Genomic DNA, 19810 nt, shown 5'->3' on the forward strand with positions numbered 1-19810 from the left:
TCTACATGGCACTATGTAGTCATTAGTAGCCATGGATGGAGATTGTTAGCATAGCCCCTTCCATGCTATCTAACAGATATCATGGAGCCTTATTATTATTTATATTATTATTTTTTATTTATTTTTTATAAAGAGCTGTAGGCACTCTTGCCTGTTAGACACAGGCTGTACATATGGTATGTCGTCCCCGTATTTGGGTCCCTTGGAACCCCCCCCAACAATCAGTAGAACATAGGGGCCCCAACCTCAAAATGTATTTCTATGCACAGTGGCATGTCAATACATGTAGCTTTGCCTGGTACTGCAGCCCAGTCCCCATTTTTGGGTTGACCCCTGGAACCCCTATAAATATGTATGGCCTATCCTAAAGATAAGTCTTTAATGTGTAATCTCAGAAATATCCCTTTATATAAAGCAGGCAGCACATTAGAATAATAATTTTAACTGGAAGAACACTTTGGATTCGACTTAGTTTTGAATGACCGTAATAACAGTGAACGGCTGAATGACCTTAATACCAGTAAATGGCTGAATGACAATTAATGAGCATATGACACAATGTTATGCAGAAAGAATAAGACATTTATTTACTTTGCTAACAGTTTTCCTTTTGTGTTTTTACAGAATTCTCAGCAATAACAAGATATCCCTTGTAAAGAATAGATCTTTTCTTGGATTAAACTCCCTTGAGAAATTGTAAGTACGAATTTCATTCTGAACGTTTGTAAGAGTTGAAAAGTTGCTACAATTGAAATGGGTACCTGGGTGACTAGGATCAGAGCCTCAAATGCATTTCACTTGTCAGCCTTTCTAGACCGCCTGACTTACAGATCAAAAAGCACTGTGAACCAGAAAGTTCATGAAAAGAAAATACATGTCTATAAATAAGCAAATAAAAGTTGAAGAAGGCAATTTTCTCAAAAGACAGACTCCATGTAGTGAAAAGAATAAAAGAACCAAACATCAACTTGTCATTGCATTTCTATTTAGTTCTTTGAAAAGTTCTTATCTTTTCTCAGACTATGCTTTTATTCGAGAAATACTTCAAAACAAGGCAGATAAATTACTTGACCCACCCATGTGTTGTAAAGGAGTTTAGTTCCATTAAAGTTAAATTATTACACATTTATTTTATTTATGGACATCTTCACAACACAAAGCTGATTGACATAGTCTAGAAACAACAGCAATATGCAGGAACAGTACTATTGTACAACGCAAGAAAGAAATGAAAAATACCATTCAGACATGGGAGAAATAAAAAAATATATATTTTACAAATTTTTATAAATTTAATTATTAAAAATTCAGCTTGGTTCCCCTACCATGGGTCATTTTCTACATGCAGAACCCTACACATTGCAAAGCATTAGAACTTTGGGAGGATGCAGTTACATGATGTAACATGACATAACATGGGGTTTACTGTATAGGTTTTTCCGTACAATGTGCACATTTCGGGAATTTGTGAGAAGGCTTTGGTTGAAAAGTGATACATTTTTTAAAACATGTATAGTGGTAAGTGGCATATTTTTAATCCAAAATATTGTTTCTGTCCGGCTCAAAAAATTTACTTTTGGAACAAAGTTATACTGATAGGATTCATTTTTGAAACCACACAGTTACATTTGTGCTGACAAAATATATTTTGTGACTACACAAGTCATCTCTTATTAATGACTCTATATTTTTTATGTTTATTTCTTTTACTTTTATGTTTATGATAAATTTGTTAAGATGTGCCCCAAGAGGCTATTTTGGAGGTTGAACAAGGACAAAACAATACTGAAAGTAGTGCAGCCTCAGGCTTCAGGCCGGTAACTTTTATGCACTTAAAACTCATCACAGAAGTAGGCTAGTATAATGTTAGTTCTCCTTTAAGTAGCTTAAACATTTTTTTCAGCTGACTAATAAATACACTGGATAGCAATTCACCTAAGACTTTCATTACTTTTTTTAGGTTTTTTTTGCCATGATTTTCCTAACCCCGGCAAAATGGCAAATTTTTTTAGAAAATGCATTGGTTTAGAACTTTTCAGACATTCACAACCAATCCCATCTTAACCTTTTGTTATCCCATTAGCAACAAAAACCTTTACCTTTTAATGCTCTAGCTTAGGATGCGGCACTATAAGCGCTAAAAAAGCAATTCTCTCCAAACTGTTGCTTTTTGACTGTTGCAAAACTCCAACTCCCAGACTCATTGCAGTGGTGGCTGGCAGGAAAAAAGAAAAGTGCTGAATTGCGGTGGGGTAAGTACATTACCCTACCATTCTGTGTTCCCAGCTCCTATGTAGACCTATATGTCTCCATGGCTACAGACTATAAACAAGCCCTGTGTAGTTTAATCCTGCAGTTATATACTACCTTCCATCAGTCCCCTACTTCCTGTTAACATACATTCAATTGGTATGCAAAATGTAGAGGACAGATGGAAGGAAGTATAATTGCAGGATCAGACTACACAAGGTTTGTTTGTAGTCTGTAACCATGGGGACACATGGATTGCATAGTAGCTGTAGATACAAAACGGTATGATATTTTTAATGAAGACTATTTCCAAAGTTGCTTTATTTATTTTATTTTTTTTATATTAGATGCATTGGAGCATAAAAAAAAAAAATGATTGCAGGGGAGGACAGAGCCTTTAGTATACAGTAAGTTAATATGGCGGTAAAAGCTTTAAGCGTTTAGTAAACCTTGGTGTCATATCAAAACCTTATCTCCATAAAACATACATATTACATTTCAAAGACTTTTATGAAAGTAGCCTGGCCTGAGCACTAGCTAGCCTTGTTTAAAGTGGAAATAATGATAGGAATGTATTTATACGCATGCTCCTGAGTATCATCAGAGGCCCCTTAAGAATCTGCGTAGATCCACTTACAGTACATTCAACACGTCTAACTAAGCAGGACGCAGATACTTTGCTGAACTATATTATAAAGCTGAGTCCACACAACTGCTCTTCACCTCGTTGCTGCAAATCCTTGAAAGTCCATTTAATGAAATGGTTTTTATTAGGTATTGTGTAATTGAAACTATACCGTCTTCTTGTAATTGTGCTGTATAATTAGATTGTGTAATTGGAGCCACACAACGCTCTCTATAATTGAAAACAGGATCCAAAAACTTGCAGCTGGGGGAAGGGGGGGGGATACACATTGCTTAACAGGAGACACTTACTGTATAATGTGTGAAACTAAGAGAGTTACTTTTCACTACATACCGAATATCGATGACAGAAGTGTACAAATGCGGCAGAGCTGTGTTTGTCATTTGTCACAATTGGCCATATGTTATCGGTGGTTTTACAAACTTTACTATGAGCAAACAAGTTACATCACAAATTCAGTTCTGCTACATCTGTCAATGTACACATCTAGATGGTGTAAATATCTTCATAGAAGAAAAGAAGAAATGATCCAGCGCTGAGTCGTGCTTTGGATTTAAAAAGGAAGCAGTATTCCCACCTTTATTGGGGTATTGAAATAAAAATTGAAGGGAGACGCAGTCCCAAGACGTGTGTAGATAGTAGGCGGTTTGCCCTGGCCTACGCGTTTCAAGCACGAGCTGTGCTCTTACTCATGGCAAAGAAAATGTCACATTTTCTTTGCCATGAGTAAGAGCACAGCTCGTGCTTGAAACGCGTAGGCCAGGGCAAACCGCCTACTATCTACACACGTCTTGGGACTGCGTCTCCCTTCAATTTTTATTTCAATACCCCAATAAAGGTGGGAATACTGCTTCCTTTTTAAATCCAAAGCACGACTCAGCGCTGGATCATTTCTTCTTTTCTTCTATTTGCATACCGCAAGCCGTAGCGGGGATCCGAGTGGAGAGTCTGGACACGCACCAAACTGGTGAGCTGGAGGTTTCCTCCCTTCTTTACTGTTCTTAAATATCTTCATACTTATACCTAAAGCATGACTTTTTTCATCATTTATTGACTTGTGGAATCATATTAATTAAATTAGTGCAGATGGATGCCGTAGAAAAGGGAACCCCGCTCAGAACTCTGCTTTATGAACCAGAGAGCCAGCGGTATTCGCTATGGCGAACTCAAATCATCCATGTAATCTGAGTGGCTGCCATGTAATACTACATTTCCTCTACAGGGTCCGTTAGAAGGGAAAGGCATTGTCAGCTAGTTTTGCCATTGGGAGACGCATGTAATATGGATGCAATACTAATGACCTACAGATGCATCTATATTTTTAACACTGTCATAGACTTAAATGGGCATTTCGCATCTGCAAAACAAGTAAGAATAAGAACAGTACAGACGTAATTCTGATGTCAAATACGCTTGTGTAAAACTGGCTTAAGGTGTGTGAATTTCAGTCTATAATGTTGTGCAAAATGGAACCATATTTCATTGGGGAATATGCTGTATAAAATGGCATCGGATGGTTTGCCTTCAGTGTATGTCTATTGGTAGGGTCTAATAGAATGCTGTCAGCTTTATATACTGACAGGCATAATACACTGCAATACAGAAGTATTGTAGTGTATTATAATAGCGATCAAATGATCGCATAGTAAAGTCCCATAATGGGACTGGTGACACAAAAACAAATTCAATTGAAAAAAAGGGTTTTTATTAGTAAAACATAAAATATACAATATAAATTTGGTATCTCTGTAATTGTAACTATCTGCAGAATAAAGTTATTACATTATTTATACCACACGGTAAACGATGTAAATTTGAGACTAAAAGAAGAATTGCAAAAAATTTTTTTTTACATTGCCCCCAAAAAAGTTAATACAAGTTAATCAAGAAATTATATGTACCCGGGGGGGCGGAGCTAACCGCACTGTGAGATGGTCGCTTGATCCCGGCGCTCCTCACTGAGACGCAGATTTCTACGGCTGGAGGGCTTTTAACTACACGATAATGGTTCGTACAAATCGGGACAAATCGTGTGACTCCCGGGGGACTCCGAAAACCAGTAAAACGCAGTCGGAGATGGAGAAATTCCTCTATAAAAAGCATCTCTCCCCGGCCGGGAAAAGCAAGATGGCGCCGGAGAAATCACTCCCGCCGGAAACACGCCGCGACGATGATTCTGATGAAGAGAGCTCCTGTACGCACTCTGATGCTGGAGGTGGGTCAGATCCATTACCTATTACTAGAGCTTTCTTGAAAAAAGCATTGGCTAGCGCGATGTCCCCAGTACTAAAGGAACTGTCTTCCATTAAAGCGGACATACAGCATGTGGGGCAAAGAGTGGCGGTATTGGAGGACACTCAATCCGCCATTATTCAACAAGTGGAGGCCGTGCAAGGTGCAGTAGCCTCACATTTCTCCCATCTAAATCACACTTACCTACAGCTGGAGGATCAGGAGAACCGCAGCAGGCGGAAAAATGTCAGGTTGAGAGGCATCCCAGAGACGGTATCCACAGAGGAGATTTTGCCAACAGTGAGGATCATTTTCTCGACCATTCTGGGACAGGAAAAAGCGGCGCAGGTCATTATTGAGAGGGCCCATCGGGCATTACGACCTAAGCCATCTCGAGACGAACCTCCCAGAGATGTTATCTGCGGTCTGCTCAATTTTTTGGACACGTCTGCCATTCTCTCGGCTGCACGAGTGATTCCCGACTTGGCATTTGAGGATAGCAAGATACTGGTCTTCCAGGATCTAGCTGCCAGCACCCTGGCCAAAAGACGGCTGCTGAAGCCCTTGACCGAAGCTTTGAGGCTAAGGAAGATACCCATGCGATGGCTGTTCCCGTTCGGCCTGGCAATCCTGAGGGAGGGTCGACAGATCACTATCAGGACGCCAGAAGATCTCGCTAAAGCCTGGCCGAAAATAGGCATGGAGAAAATCGACATACCGGACTGGATGCCGATACAGCGAGATGTCCCGACATGCGAGGTTCCTGATCCGCACACTTGGCAGAAACCCCGGAAGTTTAAGGTCCCACGTAGCAACACAAGGAGAGGGTTTGGACAGCAGCTGGAAGCCCCCTGAGCCCGTTCGGGGTCCCCGCTAGAGGGGATTTGACCACTGTATATCCTTTACTTTTTGGCAAAGTTGTTGTAAGATTTATGCCCTGCCATTGTGTTGTTATGGTGTTCATCAGCACGTACACCCTCCTTTTATGGCACAAGATTTGTAGATTATATGGAAGTCTGTGTTCTCTCTTAACATTGAATGAGGTTGGTTTCCTCGTTTCACCCCCCTCGCAACTCTGTAGTCGGGCCGCGACATCTTAAGACAAGGGACATCCTCTGTGGGATAGGAGGTTCCCCCTTAATACCTTTTTGCCTATGGAATGTCGTTGCCTCACTACATCTTTTTCTATTTTTTCTTTTGTATATAGTTCTATGTGTGTTTTGCAGCTCTCCGGTGTTCACGCCTACATTGTATTATGAAGCTAATTGTTTTCTGAATGGGTCATGGCCCCGATTACTTTCTTGACACTGAATGTAAATGGGTTTGGGACGCCGCAAAAGAGGTCTCAGGTTTTCAAAATGTTTAAACAGGATAAGCCGGACGTCTTGATGTTGCAGGAGACTCATTTCCGCCATGAGCGGTTACCCCGCTTGCCGTTGTCCTCATACAGCCAGTGGTTCCATAGTACCCATACATCGGCCTCTAGAGGTGTGACTGTAGGTATTCATAAAGATTTTCCATTTAAAGTAGAAAATTCAAAGGCTGACCCGGCAGGCCGATATATTTTTCTTAAGGGTTCTCTCTGCAACACCAAGATGACTATAGCATGTTTGTATGCCCCCAATGATAAACAGATTCCGTGGTTGCTGAAGACATTACGTATACTTAAGAGTTTTGGGGAGGGGATGTCAGTTGTGGGAGGGGATTTAAATGTGGCGCTGGAATCTGATCTCGACTCTACTTCGACCGCCCGTGTGTTCACTCATCGAGCTATGCACAAACTTAAATTGATGTTATATAATTGCCAGCTAACGGATGTATGGCGTCTCTCCCATCCACAGGAAAGAGATTATACTTTTTATTCACATCGACATAAAGTATATCGCAGACTAGACTACATCTTTATGTCTACGCCGCACCTTTCAAATTTGCAGTCAACATCCATAGGGCATATTACAGTTTCAGATCATGCCCCGGTGCTAGCTACAATACATGTTCGAGATCTGCCGGTCAGATCTTGGTCTTGGCGGCTTAATGACACGATACTCTCAGATGAGGTGCACACGGGGGTCTTGGGTGCGAAATTGGAGGAATATTTTTGTCTAAATAGTACACCTGATGTAGCAGTGCCAGTAATATGGGAAGCTCATAAAGCATTTATCCGAGGTGAATTCATTGCATTATGCTCTCGTTTGAAGAAGGATAGGAATAAGAAAATGCAGTCTTTGCTGGCGCAGATCTCGGCTCTTGAACGACTGCACCAGCAAACTCTGACAGCTCCCTTACGCACGGAATTAGACTCCCTCCGTCATAAACTTAAAGATATGCTAAATATACAGGCAGCAAAGGCCTTTCAGAGACTCAAATGTCGTATATATTTACATGGGGATAGGGGCTCAAAATTGATGTCCAAAATGCTCAAGACACAAACGGAGAAATCCTTTGTTTCCTCTGTTAAGACTGCCTCGGGTCAGCGGGTTTCTACCACTCCTCAAGTGGCCGAAGCCTTTAGACAGTTCTACGCTAACTTATATAATTTAGACGCTCAAGGTCCAGCGAGTTCATTAGCCACAGCACACGAAGACAGAGAGGTGGCGGTTCGGTCTTTCCTCAGCAAACTGACTTTTCCCCAATTATCAGATAGTGAAAATACATCCCTATTGGCCCCCTTCACGATAGAAGAGTTGCAGACCAGTTTAACTAGCATACCCTCGGGGAAATGTCCAGGGCCAGATGGACTACCCATCATGTATTACAAAAAATTTAGTAGCATACTTCTCCCACACTTTCTGGAGGTGTGTAATTCTCTCCTGAGTGGTTCTTCCCTCCCGCCGCAGGCTCTGGAAGCCTTCATTACTCTCATTCCAAAAGAAGGAAAGAGTACTGACGACTGTGCAAGCTATAGGCCAATTTCACTGTTAAACACAGATGTGAAGTGGTGGGCCAAACTATTGGCTAGCAGAATAGCTAAATTTTTACCGAAATTGATAGCAGAGGAGCAGGTGGGTTTTGTTCCGCGGCGGGAAGGGAAGAATAATATCACTAGAGTTATTAATGCGATACACCTCGCGCGAAGGAAGGGGGTTCCGCTTGTCCTTTTAGGAACTGACGCTGAAAAGGCCTTCGATAGGGTCGACTGGAGGTTTATCCAAAGTGCCTTAGAAAAATTTAAGTTTCCCCAGCCCTTTATAAGTGCTATATTCTCCCTATACTCAAAGCCTTCAGCCAAAATTAGAGTAAATGGAATATTGTCCGCCCCTTTCTTCATAAAAAATGGTACCAGACAGGGCTGTCCTCTCCCCGGCTCTTTTTATTTTGGCCTTAGAGCCACTATTATTATATATTAGACAACATGAAGAGGTTAGAGGATTGAAGGTAGGGGCGGTAGAGCATAAAATTGCAGCATTCGCTGATGATCTCCTTTTATTTATCACCAACCCACTGTCGGCTCTGCCGCACCTACTGACGCTGTTCGATGAGTTTGGTTTTGTTTCCAACTTCAAAATAAATCTTAGCAAGTCGGAAGCGTTAAATATCAATGTCTCCTCCCGGACCATTCTTAAACTGCAAAACTGCACCCCCTTCAGGTGGCCATCCGGGGTTATAAAATTTCTGGGGGTTATGATTCCTGCTGACCTGAGGGAGCTCTTTAGTCTCAATTACAAAGCCCTTTTTGACAAGATCCGTAAGCAATTGTTATCCATGAGAATTCCGTTTCTGTCGTGGTTTGGTAGGAAGAACTTACTCGCCACTTACATACTTCCGCAGATTACGTACCTGGTGTGTGCTTTACCTATAGAGGTTCCAAAGAGCTACTTCAGGAATTTCAAATCTCTGTTCATTTCCTTTTTATGGGGCTCTAAGAGATCCAGATTAGCATACTCCTTCCTGATACAAAAGAAGGAGCAAGGGGGCATCTCCTTACCGGATCTGGAAACATATTTTATAGCGAACCATTTAGCCCGCTGGACGCAACTGGCAGACGGGGGTAATACCTCTCTGTCTGTGGTCATGGAAAGATCCCTCATGGGACCAGAGATGCTGGGATGGCTATGGGTTCGTTCTGCCTCGCACTCCTCAAAGGGATACTTGAGCCCAATTACTAAGGGAACGATGGCGGTGTGTCACACGGCAAGAGCCTTGAATATGTCAAAACAGCTCCTCTCGCCCCTTGCTCCCTTGAGTGTCCTGCCCTCATATTTGGGTAGACCGTCCGATAGAACAGCAGATTTTTGGAGGTGCTTAAATAAGGTACAAGTATCTGAATTGTGGGAACTAGATGGGCCGCCCGACTTGCGATCGGTTTTTAAGGGACGGGATCTGAAACAACCAAACGCACTACAAATGGCAGATTATACAACTACCATTGGTATGTTCAAAGCTCAGTCACCTCCTTTAAAAGTAGACCCGACCTGGTTAGAAAATTATATATTATTGCCGGCCACCCCGCCTAAAGTTCTGTCTAAATTGTATAAAGGCATTCTATTGGAGACATCTTCGCAAAAACCTCATTTTGTGAGACAATGGGAAAGGGAGTTGGGCTTGTCTCTCTCCAAAGAGGAAGTAGGGTTTATTTTGAAAGCCGCTCAGGGGTTTTCTAAGTGTGTACGCATACAAGAAAATTCCTACAAGCTGGTAACACGTTGGTACCGAACTCCAGACTTCCTATTTTCTATAGGTTTAGTCTCTGATAATTTATGTTGGAGGTGCCGAGAGGGTCCGGGCACCTTCCTTCACATCTGGTGGTCGTGCCCCAAAATATTAAGCTATTGGAGGGGGGTTGAAAAAATAATAAATTCTGTCTGTTCTACAAATATTACACTAACATCTGCACTGATACTGCTCTGGTTGCCAATACCTGATTTTACGCCGTCTGTACACAGTCTTCCGACCCACATGATCTCTGCTGCTAAATTGCTAGTGCCTACCTTTTGGAGACAGTCTAACCCGCCGACGGTGGAGCTATGGTTAGATAAAATGCAGCAGATATGTAGATTGGAGGAAATGGCCGCCTGGATAAACCATTCAAGGGAGAGATATCTGAAGATATGGAAACCATGGCTGGTCCGGGAGGTGGGGGGGTCATAAGAACAAGCGTGACCCGCTTGCCTGCTCTTCCTCACGAGTAGATTGGGTGTGGTATGTACTACTGGATGATCTGGAGTAGGGGTGCGAAGGGACATGATATATGATATACGATAGATGGACAGGAGGGGAGAGTATACCATGTGTGTTATATTTTCCGTATGCATTTTTTGAGTCTGGCCTACACTGTATCCATAAACACTGTCTCCACAACTCAGCACAATCTGTTATTCACGTCATGTTATGAATTAAGAGACCTTTCAAATTCAAGTCTAGTCAAGTTGAGTCCTGTTTGCATATTTTCAACCATTGTAATATGGTAATGTGACATAAAGGCGTGACACCGGAGGATGCTACTACCATGTTTTTATTTCCTTGTATTATGTCTTAGCTATTTTGTACCCTTACTGAGATGCAGGTCAGTTCAGGGTTCTTTGTGGGTTAGCTTGTATTGTGAGGATGTTGTTTCCTTTGCGATGTCTATCTGACGTCATTTTCAGAGAGTTGTAATGACACCCAGGACTTGTATTCTTGCTTTGTTTTCATTTTGCAAACCCTGATACCTGACTTGTATTGTATCGTATGATGTCTTCCCTTGTATGTCATGTGTATCAGTTTAATAAAAAGAGATTTTGCAAAAAAAGAAATTATATGTACCCTAAAATAGTGCTAATACTAAATACAACTTGCCTCACATGGCTATGTCTATGTAAAAATAAAAAAAATATGGCTTTTGAAATGCAACAATTAAAAAATCGCTCTGCCATTAAGGCCCAAAATATGCTGGTCTGACTAGAGTCGTTCACTTTCATCTTCTCTGATTGGAGTCGTTCACTTTCCTTTTCTTCTCCATCCAGCCCAGACCTCCATGACCACTTTATCCAACAACTGCAGTGTTTGCTGCCCAGACATTTTTGGTCCCTCGCTTCTGCGCCAATCCCCACCCTTTACAGCAACACAAATTCAGACCAGACCCCTAAATTATTTCAGATCCCAGACTCCTGAATTAAATGAGACCGCAGACCAGACCCAAAAGCGGACACAGAGAGCAGCAGACTATCGTGCAAGAACAATATATGGGATCCTTGCTCCTAAATAGCTCAGCATAGAATGCCCCCTTGAGTCTCTGTAACAATCTATCAGTAATTCTGATACATGAAATTCGTTAAATGCAATACAATAGAGAGGAGGAAGCTGCTTTTAAGGGGCAATGCCTAGGAATGGCGTAGCTAAAGGCTCATGGACCCTGGTGCAAGAATTCAGCTTAGGCCCCCCTACCCCTCTCCCTCCCAACACCACCAGACCACTGCACACGCCTATTCCCAGCTGCCTTGCCCAACAGACCCCATGAATGCCCCCACAGTATAATGCCCCCATAGCTGCCCCCACAGTATAATGCCACCCATAGCTAACCACCACAGTATAATGCGCCCCATAGCTGCCCCCACACAGTATAATGTCCTCCAAAGCTGACCACCACACAGTATAATGCCACCCCATAGCTGCTCCCACAGTACAAATCCACGACAGTATAATTCCCCCCATAACTGCCCCAACACAGTATAATGCCCCCATAGCTGCCCCCCACACAGTATAATGCCCCCCATAGCTGACCACCATAGTATAATGCTCCGCGTAGCTGCCCCACACAGTATAATGCCTCCCCCATAGCTACCCCATACCGTATAATGCCCCCATAGCTGCACCATACAGTTTATTGCCCATCCAAGCTGCACCATACAGTCTAATGCCCCCCATAGCTGCCCACACACAGTATAATGCTCCCTGTAGCGGCCCCACACAATATAATTCCCCCATTTCTGCCCCATACCGTATAATGCCCCCATAGCTGCACCATACAGTATAATGCCCCCCATAGCTGCACCATACAGTATAATGTCTCCCATAGCTGCACCATACAGTATAATGCCCCTATAGCTAACCACCACAGTATAATGCCCCCCAAAGCTGCCCCATACAGTATAATGCCCCCATAGCTGCCCCATACAGTATAATGTCCCACATAGCTGTCCCATACAATATAATGCACCCATATAGAATAATGCCCCCCCACACCTGTCCCATACAGTATAATGCCCCTCATACAATATAATGCCTCCTCAGCAGCTACAATAGGACCCCCTCCCATACCCAGTATAATGCCCCCATATGTACCTAATAGAAAAATAATAACATAATTACTTACCTACCCCTGTTCCCACGACGTGTGAAGGATCCTTCTCCGCCTCTGCACTGTGCTGTGATTGGCTCGTCACAGACAGGCGCGATATATTGACGTCACTACATCGCGCCTGCCTGTGCCTAGTGGCTCACGGCACAGTGAATGCTGGAGCGAGGCTCCAGCATTCAACCCAACTGAATCTGCGTCCTGTGGACGGAGGTTCAGTTGGACGCGGGACCGGCGCGGTCAGGCTGGGATGTTGCTCTCTTCCTGGCATCACTGTCCATATATGGACAGCGATGTCAGGGGCTTTCCCAGAGACGGAGTACCGGAGCAGAGCCGCTAGCGCTCTGCCTGTGACTCCTCTCCTTCTTACATCCGTCCATATATGGACAGTGATGCCTTAACGACGGCAGCGTCAGAACCCGGCGGCCGAGTGGGCCCCCCCAAGTGGAGTGGGCCCCGGCACTTGCCTGGGTTTGCCGGGTGCTGACACCGGCCCTGCTTACAGTACTTAAGACCCCACACCTCTAAATACATTTCAGGGCCCAGACCAGACCCCTACAGTACTTAAGATCCCACATCTCTAAATACATTTCAGGGCCCAGACCAGACCCCTACAGTACTTCAGACACCAGAACTCTAAATAAAGACAAGACCTTTAAATTAATTTTAGAACCAGACCAGTGCTCTAAATTAATTTTAGACCTCTAGCTCCACTCCATCCCATTGTAAAGTGTCCAACAGGTCCCCCACCCACTATGGGCCTTCAGGCTCCCTCTGGCTCCATGACCCAGGTGCAACTTCTTCCGCAGCACGCTCTATAGCTATACCCCTGGCTCTGTACAACTTAGAGTGTATGTAATAGGCCTTAGTCTGAGTTCACACATTGACTGTTTTCATAAATTTACAGTCAGTGGTTATACCAGGCAATATTATTTTTTTGCATAAATTCATTTTCACCAATTGAAATGTTGATGATTTGTAAACATTCTTTATTATTTTTATGATCCTCTGTGATGCAGTTATATAATATCATCTTTTATGCTGCACTAAAGGTTTTTTTGTTTTGCAAAGATCTTTATTTCAGTAATGCACATACATAACTTTAGGCTTGACTGCTTGTCACTTTTTATTGTTATAGGACATTAAAGCAGTAAATGATTATTCACTGTATAATGAAAAGTTATGCAGTTTTCCAATATTCTAGGTGTTTCAATTCCTCACATTTTTCTAGATCTCTACTTGTCAGTGAAGGGCAGTATTAGAGTACATTCACACACGGCAGTAGTGGCGTGGCAGAAATATGCACTATTATAGCATTGCAAAAACTGTAAATGTGTGATGTAAAGTTTTACTGACATAGGTACACACCTCATTAAGGAAGATCATACATAGGACACCACTCCCCAGTAAGAGCTCTTCCAAATGCACCATTAAATTTAATGTCCACCATTTTTTTTTAGGTCCAAAATTCTGTGCTGAATAATTTCAAAACATATGTCTATAGGGAAGTTCTGTTTTACTGACTTGACATAATATATAATTCTGCATGTATACAGCCACCACTAGGGGGAGCTAGCTGTACATGGATTTACATATCTACTATTGTAATCAGGGGCTGTATAAATCTATTAGCAATATGCTTCCCCTAGTGGTAGTTGCAGATAGCTGCAATCACAGTAAGCTGAGAAAATTGTTTAGTGCCAGGCCAACTCCCATGAGCCTGCTGCATACTCCCCTTCCCGGCTATGACGTACAGTTATTTCAAATGTTAGGAAGGGGTTAAAACAAGTTTTCAGCTTCTGCATGCAAAAATAAGTGTGTTCATTTACTAACAACAAGCAGAGATCTTGTAATGAGAAAGGTTATTGCTATCTTAATAATGTATGGCATATCCACAGGATATGCTGTAAATTTCTAAAAGATGCGGGTTCCAGCTCTGGGACCCGCACCTATACCTAGATCAGGGGTGACCAGGGGTCGTCTAGTTTGGAAAACACACTGTTATATACCCCATGAGAGAATACTGAGGTCATGGAGGAGGGTCCTCTGTTCAGGATCCACATCTCTTGTCCAGAGGGAAAAGCTGCTACAAAGAGCGGCTCTCGTTTTGGAGGACCTGTCCTGTCCTGCATTACACAGACAGCCCGTTAATTTGAATGGACACCGTGTAATGCTTAAATTCCCCTGTGAATGGGCTTTTAACAGAATTAAGAACGCCATGGTGTTCTATGGTGATCTTTGTTCGATTCATTAAAACCAAGGGGGAACCAGTGTATGGGTTCACACGACCATGTTACGTCCGTAATGTACGGAACGTATTTCGGCCGGAAGACCCGGACCGAACACAGTGCAGGGAGCCGGGCTCCTAGCATCATAGTGATGTACGATGCTAGGAGTCCCTGCCTCGCTGCAGGACAACTGTCCCGTACTGTAATCATGATTACAGTACGGGACAGTAGTTCCACGCAGAGGCAGGGACTCCTAGCATCGTACATCACTATGATGCTAGGAGCCCGGCTCCCTGCACTGTGTTCGGTCCGGGTCTTCCGGCCGAAATACGTTCCGTACATTACGGACGTAACATGGTCGTGTGAACCCAGCCTATCTCTGTAATCCGGACAGTAAAATACAGGTGCTATACGTCCATCTGAAACCTACGTATTTCAATAAAGAAGATCAATTTAGGGGGATTTACCCTTTTAGAAGATATTTATATACAGAATGTCACAAAATTATCCTTCTCTCAATTGACACTAAATATCTGCAGATTAAGAATAAGAACGGAAGATGAGGGAGTTTTAGGTGCATTATAAAATTAAAGAAAGTTACCAGAGAAGAGAGTGTGACATAATTCCTGGGACTTGATGAGTTGTGGGATGAAAAATTTCTTTCTAGATCCTGCTTGACATGTATTATGTAAGAGTCTCTTGTAGGTACGTTTGATCAGTACGATCACCCCTGTTAGGATTACAATTTCTGGCAGTGCTTACAAAGACATTCAGCTTTGATTGATCTGCATCATATGATGAAACCAGTTTGCAAAGTTGTCATAAGTGTGAATTGTGAAAGAAATGACATGAGTTATTTCACCGACTCTTGACATGGAAAACGCTTTCTCTTTATAACATCTCAGTCACTTACCAGGAAGCTTTTTTCTTTTTTATCCTCCTCCTCCTCATGATCAAGAGCATAGGTTGATCTGTCTCTCATGGATCCGGTTGTCAACATGATTCAGAGGTTTCTCCAACTTTACATGTATTTGCACCACTTAAAAAAAATTCTGATAATCTCTATATGTCTTTAACTTGTTCTTATAATAAATCCGTTCCACAAGATGTTAAAATGATAAAGCACGATCTAATTCATATGGCATAGTAAGAATATAATTAGCAATCCAATTTCTTGAAGTGAACCCATGGGACATTTTAAAGAGGATTTGTATTAAAAACTTAAAGGATTTGTCTCATTATTAGGGCAAAGTATGTCATAGAGGGAGCTAATAATTCACTTGTATGGCCATCATGTAAGTCTACATTTTTCCTGTAGTGGCCGGTGTAGGGTAAAAGTATTACCAGAAGCAGCTACCTTTCGTGATAACAGCTGATCGCCAGGGGGTTCCTTAAGCTGGATCTGCGGAGATCAGCTGAACTTAGGAACAACTTCAGTTTTTAAAGGCGTTGTCTTGATGAGGCAGCCCCTATAAAATGGACATATTTTAGTATATAAGAAGATGGAGCAGAAGTCAAAGTGACAGATTTAATAATTCATTCAAATATAATAACCAAACTGTCTGCTTTCTCTTTTTATTTTTGAACAGAAGGCCACTAAAATAAAACAAACATAATTATTAAAAAGTTCTGCTACTTTCTATTATACTTTGTGTTTCAATTCCTTACAATTCTCAAGATTTAATCTTTCTATCAGTGAATGGAAACAATATTGTTTACGTGCAGAGGCTGAATATCTGTCCTGATCATGTCCAACTAACACAGGGGCATAGCTCATTATTAACAAACTGTGAACCTGAGTAAAGACCCTTTGGGTAAGGCCATATGGTGCGTCGTTGATGCAGTTTTGTTGCAGTTTTGTTGTATTTGAAAACCGCATGCAGTCAACTGCATGCGGCTTTTGTCTCTGTAATGCTGTAGTTCTGTTGAGTTTTTTTATGCACATAGTTTATGGACATATTTTTTACTGGTGTTGAAGTTTTTTAGGTGCTTCCTGTATATAGTTCATTACAAGGCATTGCAGAATGGTTAGCAAAAACACAAGCAGTTCAGCAACAACATTGACAACGCGGCCATTAACCGCATGCAGTCGGACAGTATGAAGGTGTGTTCAACCGCACAAAAAACACATTGTAATATAATAGCAGCAGTCTGTCCATAACAAGAATGTCACCATTGACTTCTGTTGAAAAACATAAATGCAATGGGGCCGCACCTTGTGGCCTTACCGTTTTACACTGGCTAATTATCGGGCAAACTGGTTGTTCATATGAACACTCATTCCCGAGTATTGCCCTGTGTAAGCAGGGCAACGATAAGCCGAAAAACGAGCAAACGCTGGTTCATCGGCTGATCGTATCGTTTATGCAGCATGAAATATTATCCTTGTCGGCTCCACATCTCCCTGTTTACATGGCCCATGTCGGGCCGTGTAAGAGGACTCTTAGTTGAACATGATCAGTACAGGTTTTTTAAAATCAGAGAATTTATTAGTAAGGAATTAAAACATAGAATGTATTAGAAAGGTTTGAATATACATAAAATGACACAAAAAAAAACTAAAATCTCTCTAACAAACTTTGGTGCCACTCTAAGCCTCATGCACACGAACGTATTTTTGTCCTCCTGTAAATACTGGCGTAAATACGGGTCCTTGGTCACACGTATTCGACCAGTATTCCACCCGTATTTACGGGTAAGTTTTCGCTGCAAAATTACACTGCAGTAATCGGCAGCCCCTTCTCTCTATCAGTGCAGGATAGTGAGAAGGGACAGCCCTTTCCGCAGAAAAAGTAAGAGAAATTCATACTTACCCGGCCGTTGTCTTGGTGACGCGTCCCTCTCTTGACATCCAGTCCGACCTCCCTGGATGACGCGGCAGTCCATGTGACCGCTGCAGTCTGTGATTGGCCTGTGATTGGCTGCAGCGGTCACATGGGCTGAAACGTCATCCCAGGAGGCCGGACTGGAGGAAGAAGCAGGGAGTTCTGGGTAAGTATGAACGTCTTTTTTTTTTTTTACAGGTTGATCTATATTGTGATCGGAAGTCACTGTCCCGGGTGCTGAAACAGTTACTGCCGATCGTTTAACTCTTTCAGCACCCTGGACAGTGACTATTTACTGACGTCGCCTAGCAATGCTCCCGTAATTACGGGTGCACACACGTAGTCACCCGTAATTACGGGAGCCCCATAGACTTCAATGGGCCTGCCCGTGCCGTAATTACGGCCTGAAATAGGACATGTTCTATATTTTTCAACGGCACGGGCACCTTCCCATAAGCATACGGGGAGGTACCCGTGGCCAACAGAAGTCCATGGGCCCGTAAAAACGTGCCGTAATTACGGGCGTTTTTACGTTCGTGTGCATGGGGGCCTGACTTCTGATTTACTAATATATGGTCATTTTTTTATAAAGATGTCAGGTCTCCAATCAGAGTACAGCGGGCGGTGGGGGTGGGGTGAGGGGGGTGGTCTTAGATAGGAGAACTCAAAGTCACTTTTTTGGGGTAATGGCCTGAGATCTAAAAAAGTAAAAAAGTGACGTCATCCTTGAGCACTGCATAGGACAGACATTTCAATATCATAGCAGTGATACGTTTTGTTATTAATTCTGGCAATGTCCATGACAAATTACTTAAAAAATGTGAGCACAGCTGCAAATAACAAATCACTCTTTTGAAATACAAACGAATCTTAGGCCCAGTTCAGACTGAGTTTCTTGGTGCTGATTCTGACATGGAAACTACGTCGGAATTAGCGCCAAAAAATTTCCAAAACCGCCTCCCATGTCAATGGGAGGCGGAGGCGTTATTTTTTTTTTCCAGTGCTGCTTTTAGCCACTCGTGGGAAAAAAAAGCTGCATGTCCTTTTTTGCCGTGGTTCTGCCTCTGACCTCCCATTGAAATCAATGGGATGCAGAAAAAGTATTTTTCGTTGCGTTTTTGGCCTGCAATGCTCAATGGCCACGGGCGAAAAATGCTGCGAAAAACGCAGCAAGGAAGGACAGGCAGGTCTAAATCTGCCTCAAAATTCAGTGAAGATTTTTTTCTGCCTGGCAAATACTCCGTGTGAATAGGACCTTAGACAATCTTAGCCTTAACGTTGCTGCATCACTTTGATAAGTATGACACTGTGACAACTGTTTCCAGACACTCATGCTAGTTTTTAAGTTAAAGGATTTGTATAAGATTAGGAATACCTGACTGCTCTCTTCTAGAAACAGTGCCACTCTTGTCCATGGTCTAGGTCTGGTATTGCAGCTTACCCAGACATAGTCACACTAACAATATATAGCTTAGAATAAATGTATTACATGATAAAAGTGAAAATTTCCCTACTGTTTTTTGCCAATACAGACAAGAAAAATCAATGTACCGTAGGGTAAATTCTATATACTGCACAAATACAGAATACCCACGCACGCACCTCCAATAACACTTCAGTCTGAAAATCCAGCTATTTAAAATGTCTCTATTTTTCATACAACAATTGGGACTCCAGAGATTTGTTTTATAAATTCCTTCCCTTCATGATACTGACATTGAACTTTCTCAGTAACTCCATTACACAGACCTCACAGTAACCCCAGAAAATAATCGCACACACGCACATGCACTGGAGCTCTGTCAAGAATAACATCTCGTTTCATAAGGGAAGGAATGATTATTTGTCTTACCTGTGTCAGAAGTTTCTCTACTGTAGCACCCTGATGTAGCATGAGTGGACTTTTATTGGATTGTACAAAATGTCCTTTTTATCTATAGGGGCGCAATGCAATGTGCAATATCCTAAATATCCTAAAATAATATGTACTGATAAACACTACATAGTTATCTACAGGTGATTCTGTACCTCTCCACCAGCTGCCAGGAAAATTCCCAAATTGACTTTCGTCAATTATATATTTTGGACTATAAGGACTATAAATTCACGTGTCACAGATTTTGTTGTCAATTTCATGCGGATCTCACTCTTTTGTAGTGCAAAGGATAAAATCCTTGACAAATCTGCGATGTGTGCACAGGGCTATTAGATGCAAGTTTTAGACAACAGAAAATAAGGAAAAGAGATTTCAGACTTCTGTTAAAGGGTGCCCATGAGAGACATTTATGACATATCCACAGGATGTGTCATAAATGTCAGAGAGATCCGAGTCCCACCTCTGGGACCTGCACCTCTC

At 42.3% G+C, this 19810-nt stretch overlaps 1 protein-coding gene across 1 annotated transcript in view; it reads left to right on the forward strand.

The window, feature by feature from the left end:
• Positions 1-19810, forward strand: part of ADGRA1 (adhesion G protein-coupled receptor A1) — a 534808-nt gene that overhangs the window by 42750 nt on the left and 472248 nt on the right. Inside the window, exon 2 of the mRNA XM_075843229.1 lies at positions 625-696. Coding sequence (XP_075699344.1) covers positions 625-696 — 72 coding nt within the window. The remainder of the gene's footprint in view (positions 1-624; positions 697-19810) is intronic.

Source organism: Rhinoderma darwinii, chromosome 11, assembly GCF_050947455.1.
Source record: "Rhinoderma darwinii isolate aRhiDar2 chromosome 11, aRhiDar2.hap1, whole genome shotgun sequence".
Classification (NCBI taxonomy): domain Eukaryota; kingdom Metazoa; phylum Chordata; class Amphibia; order Anura; family Rhinodermatidae; genus Rhinoderma; species Rhinoderma darwinii.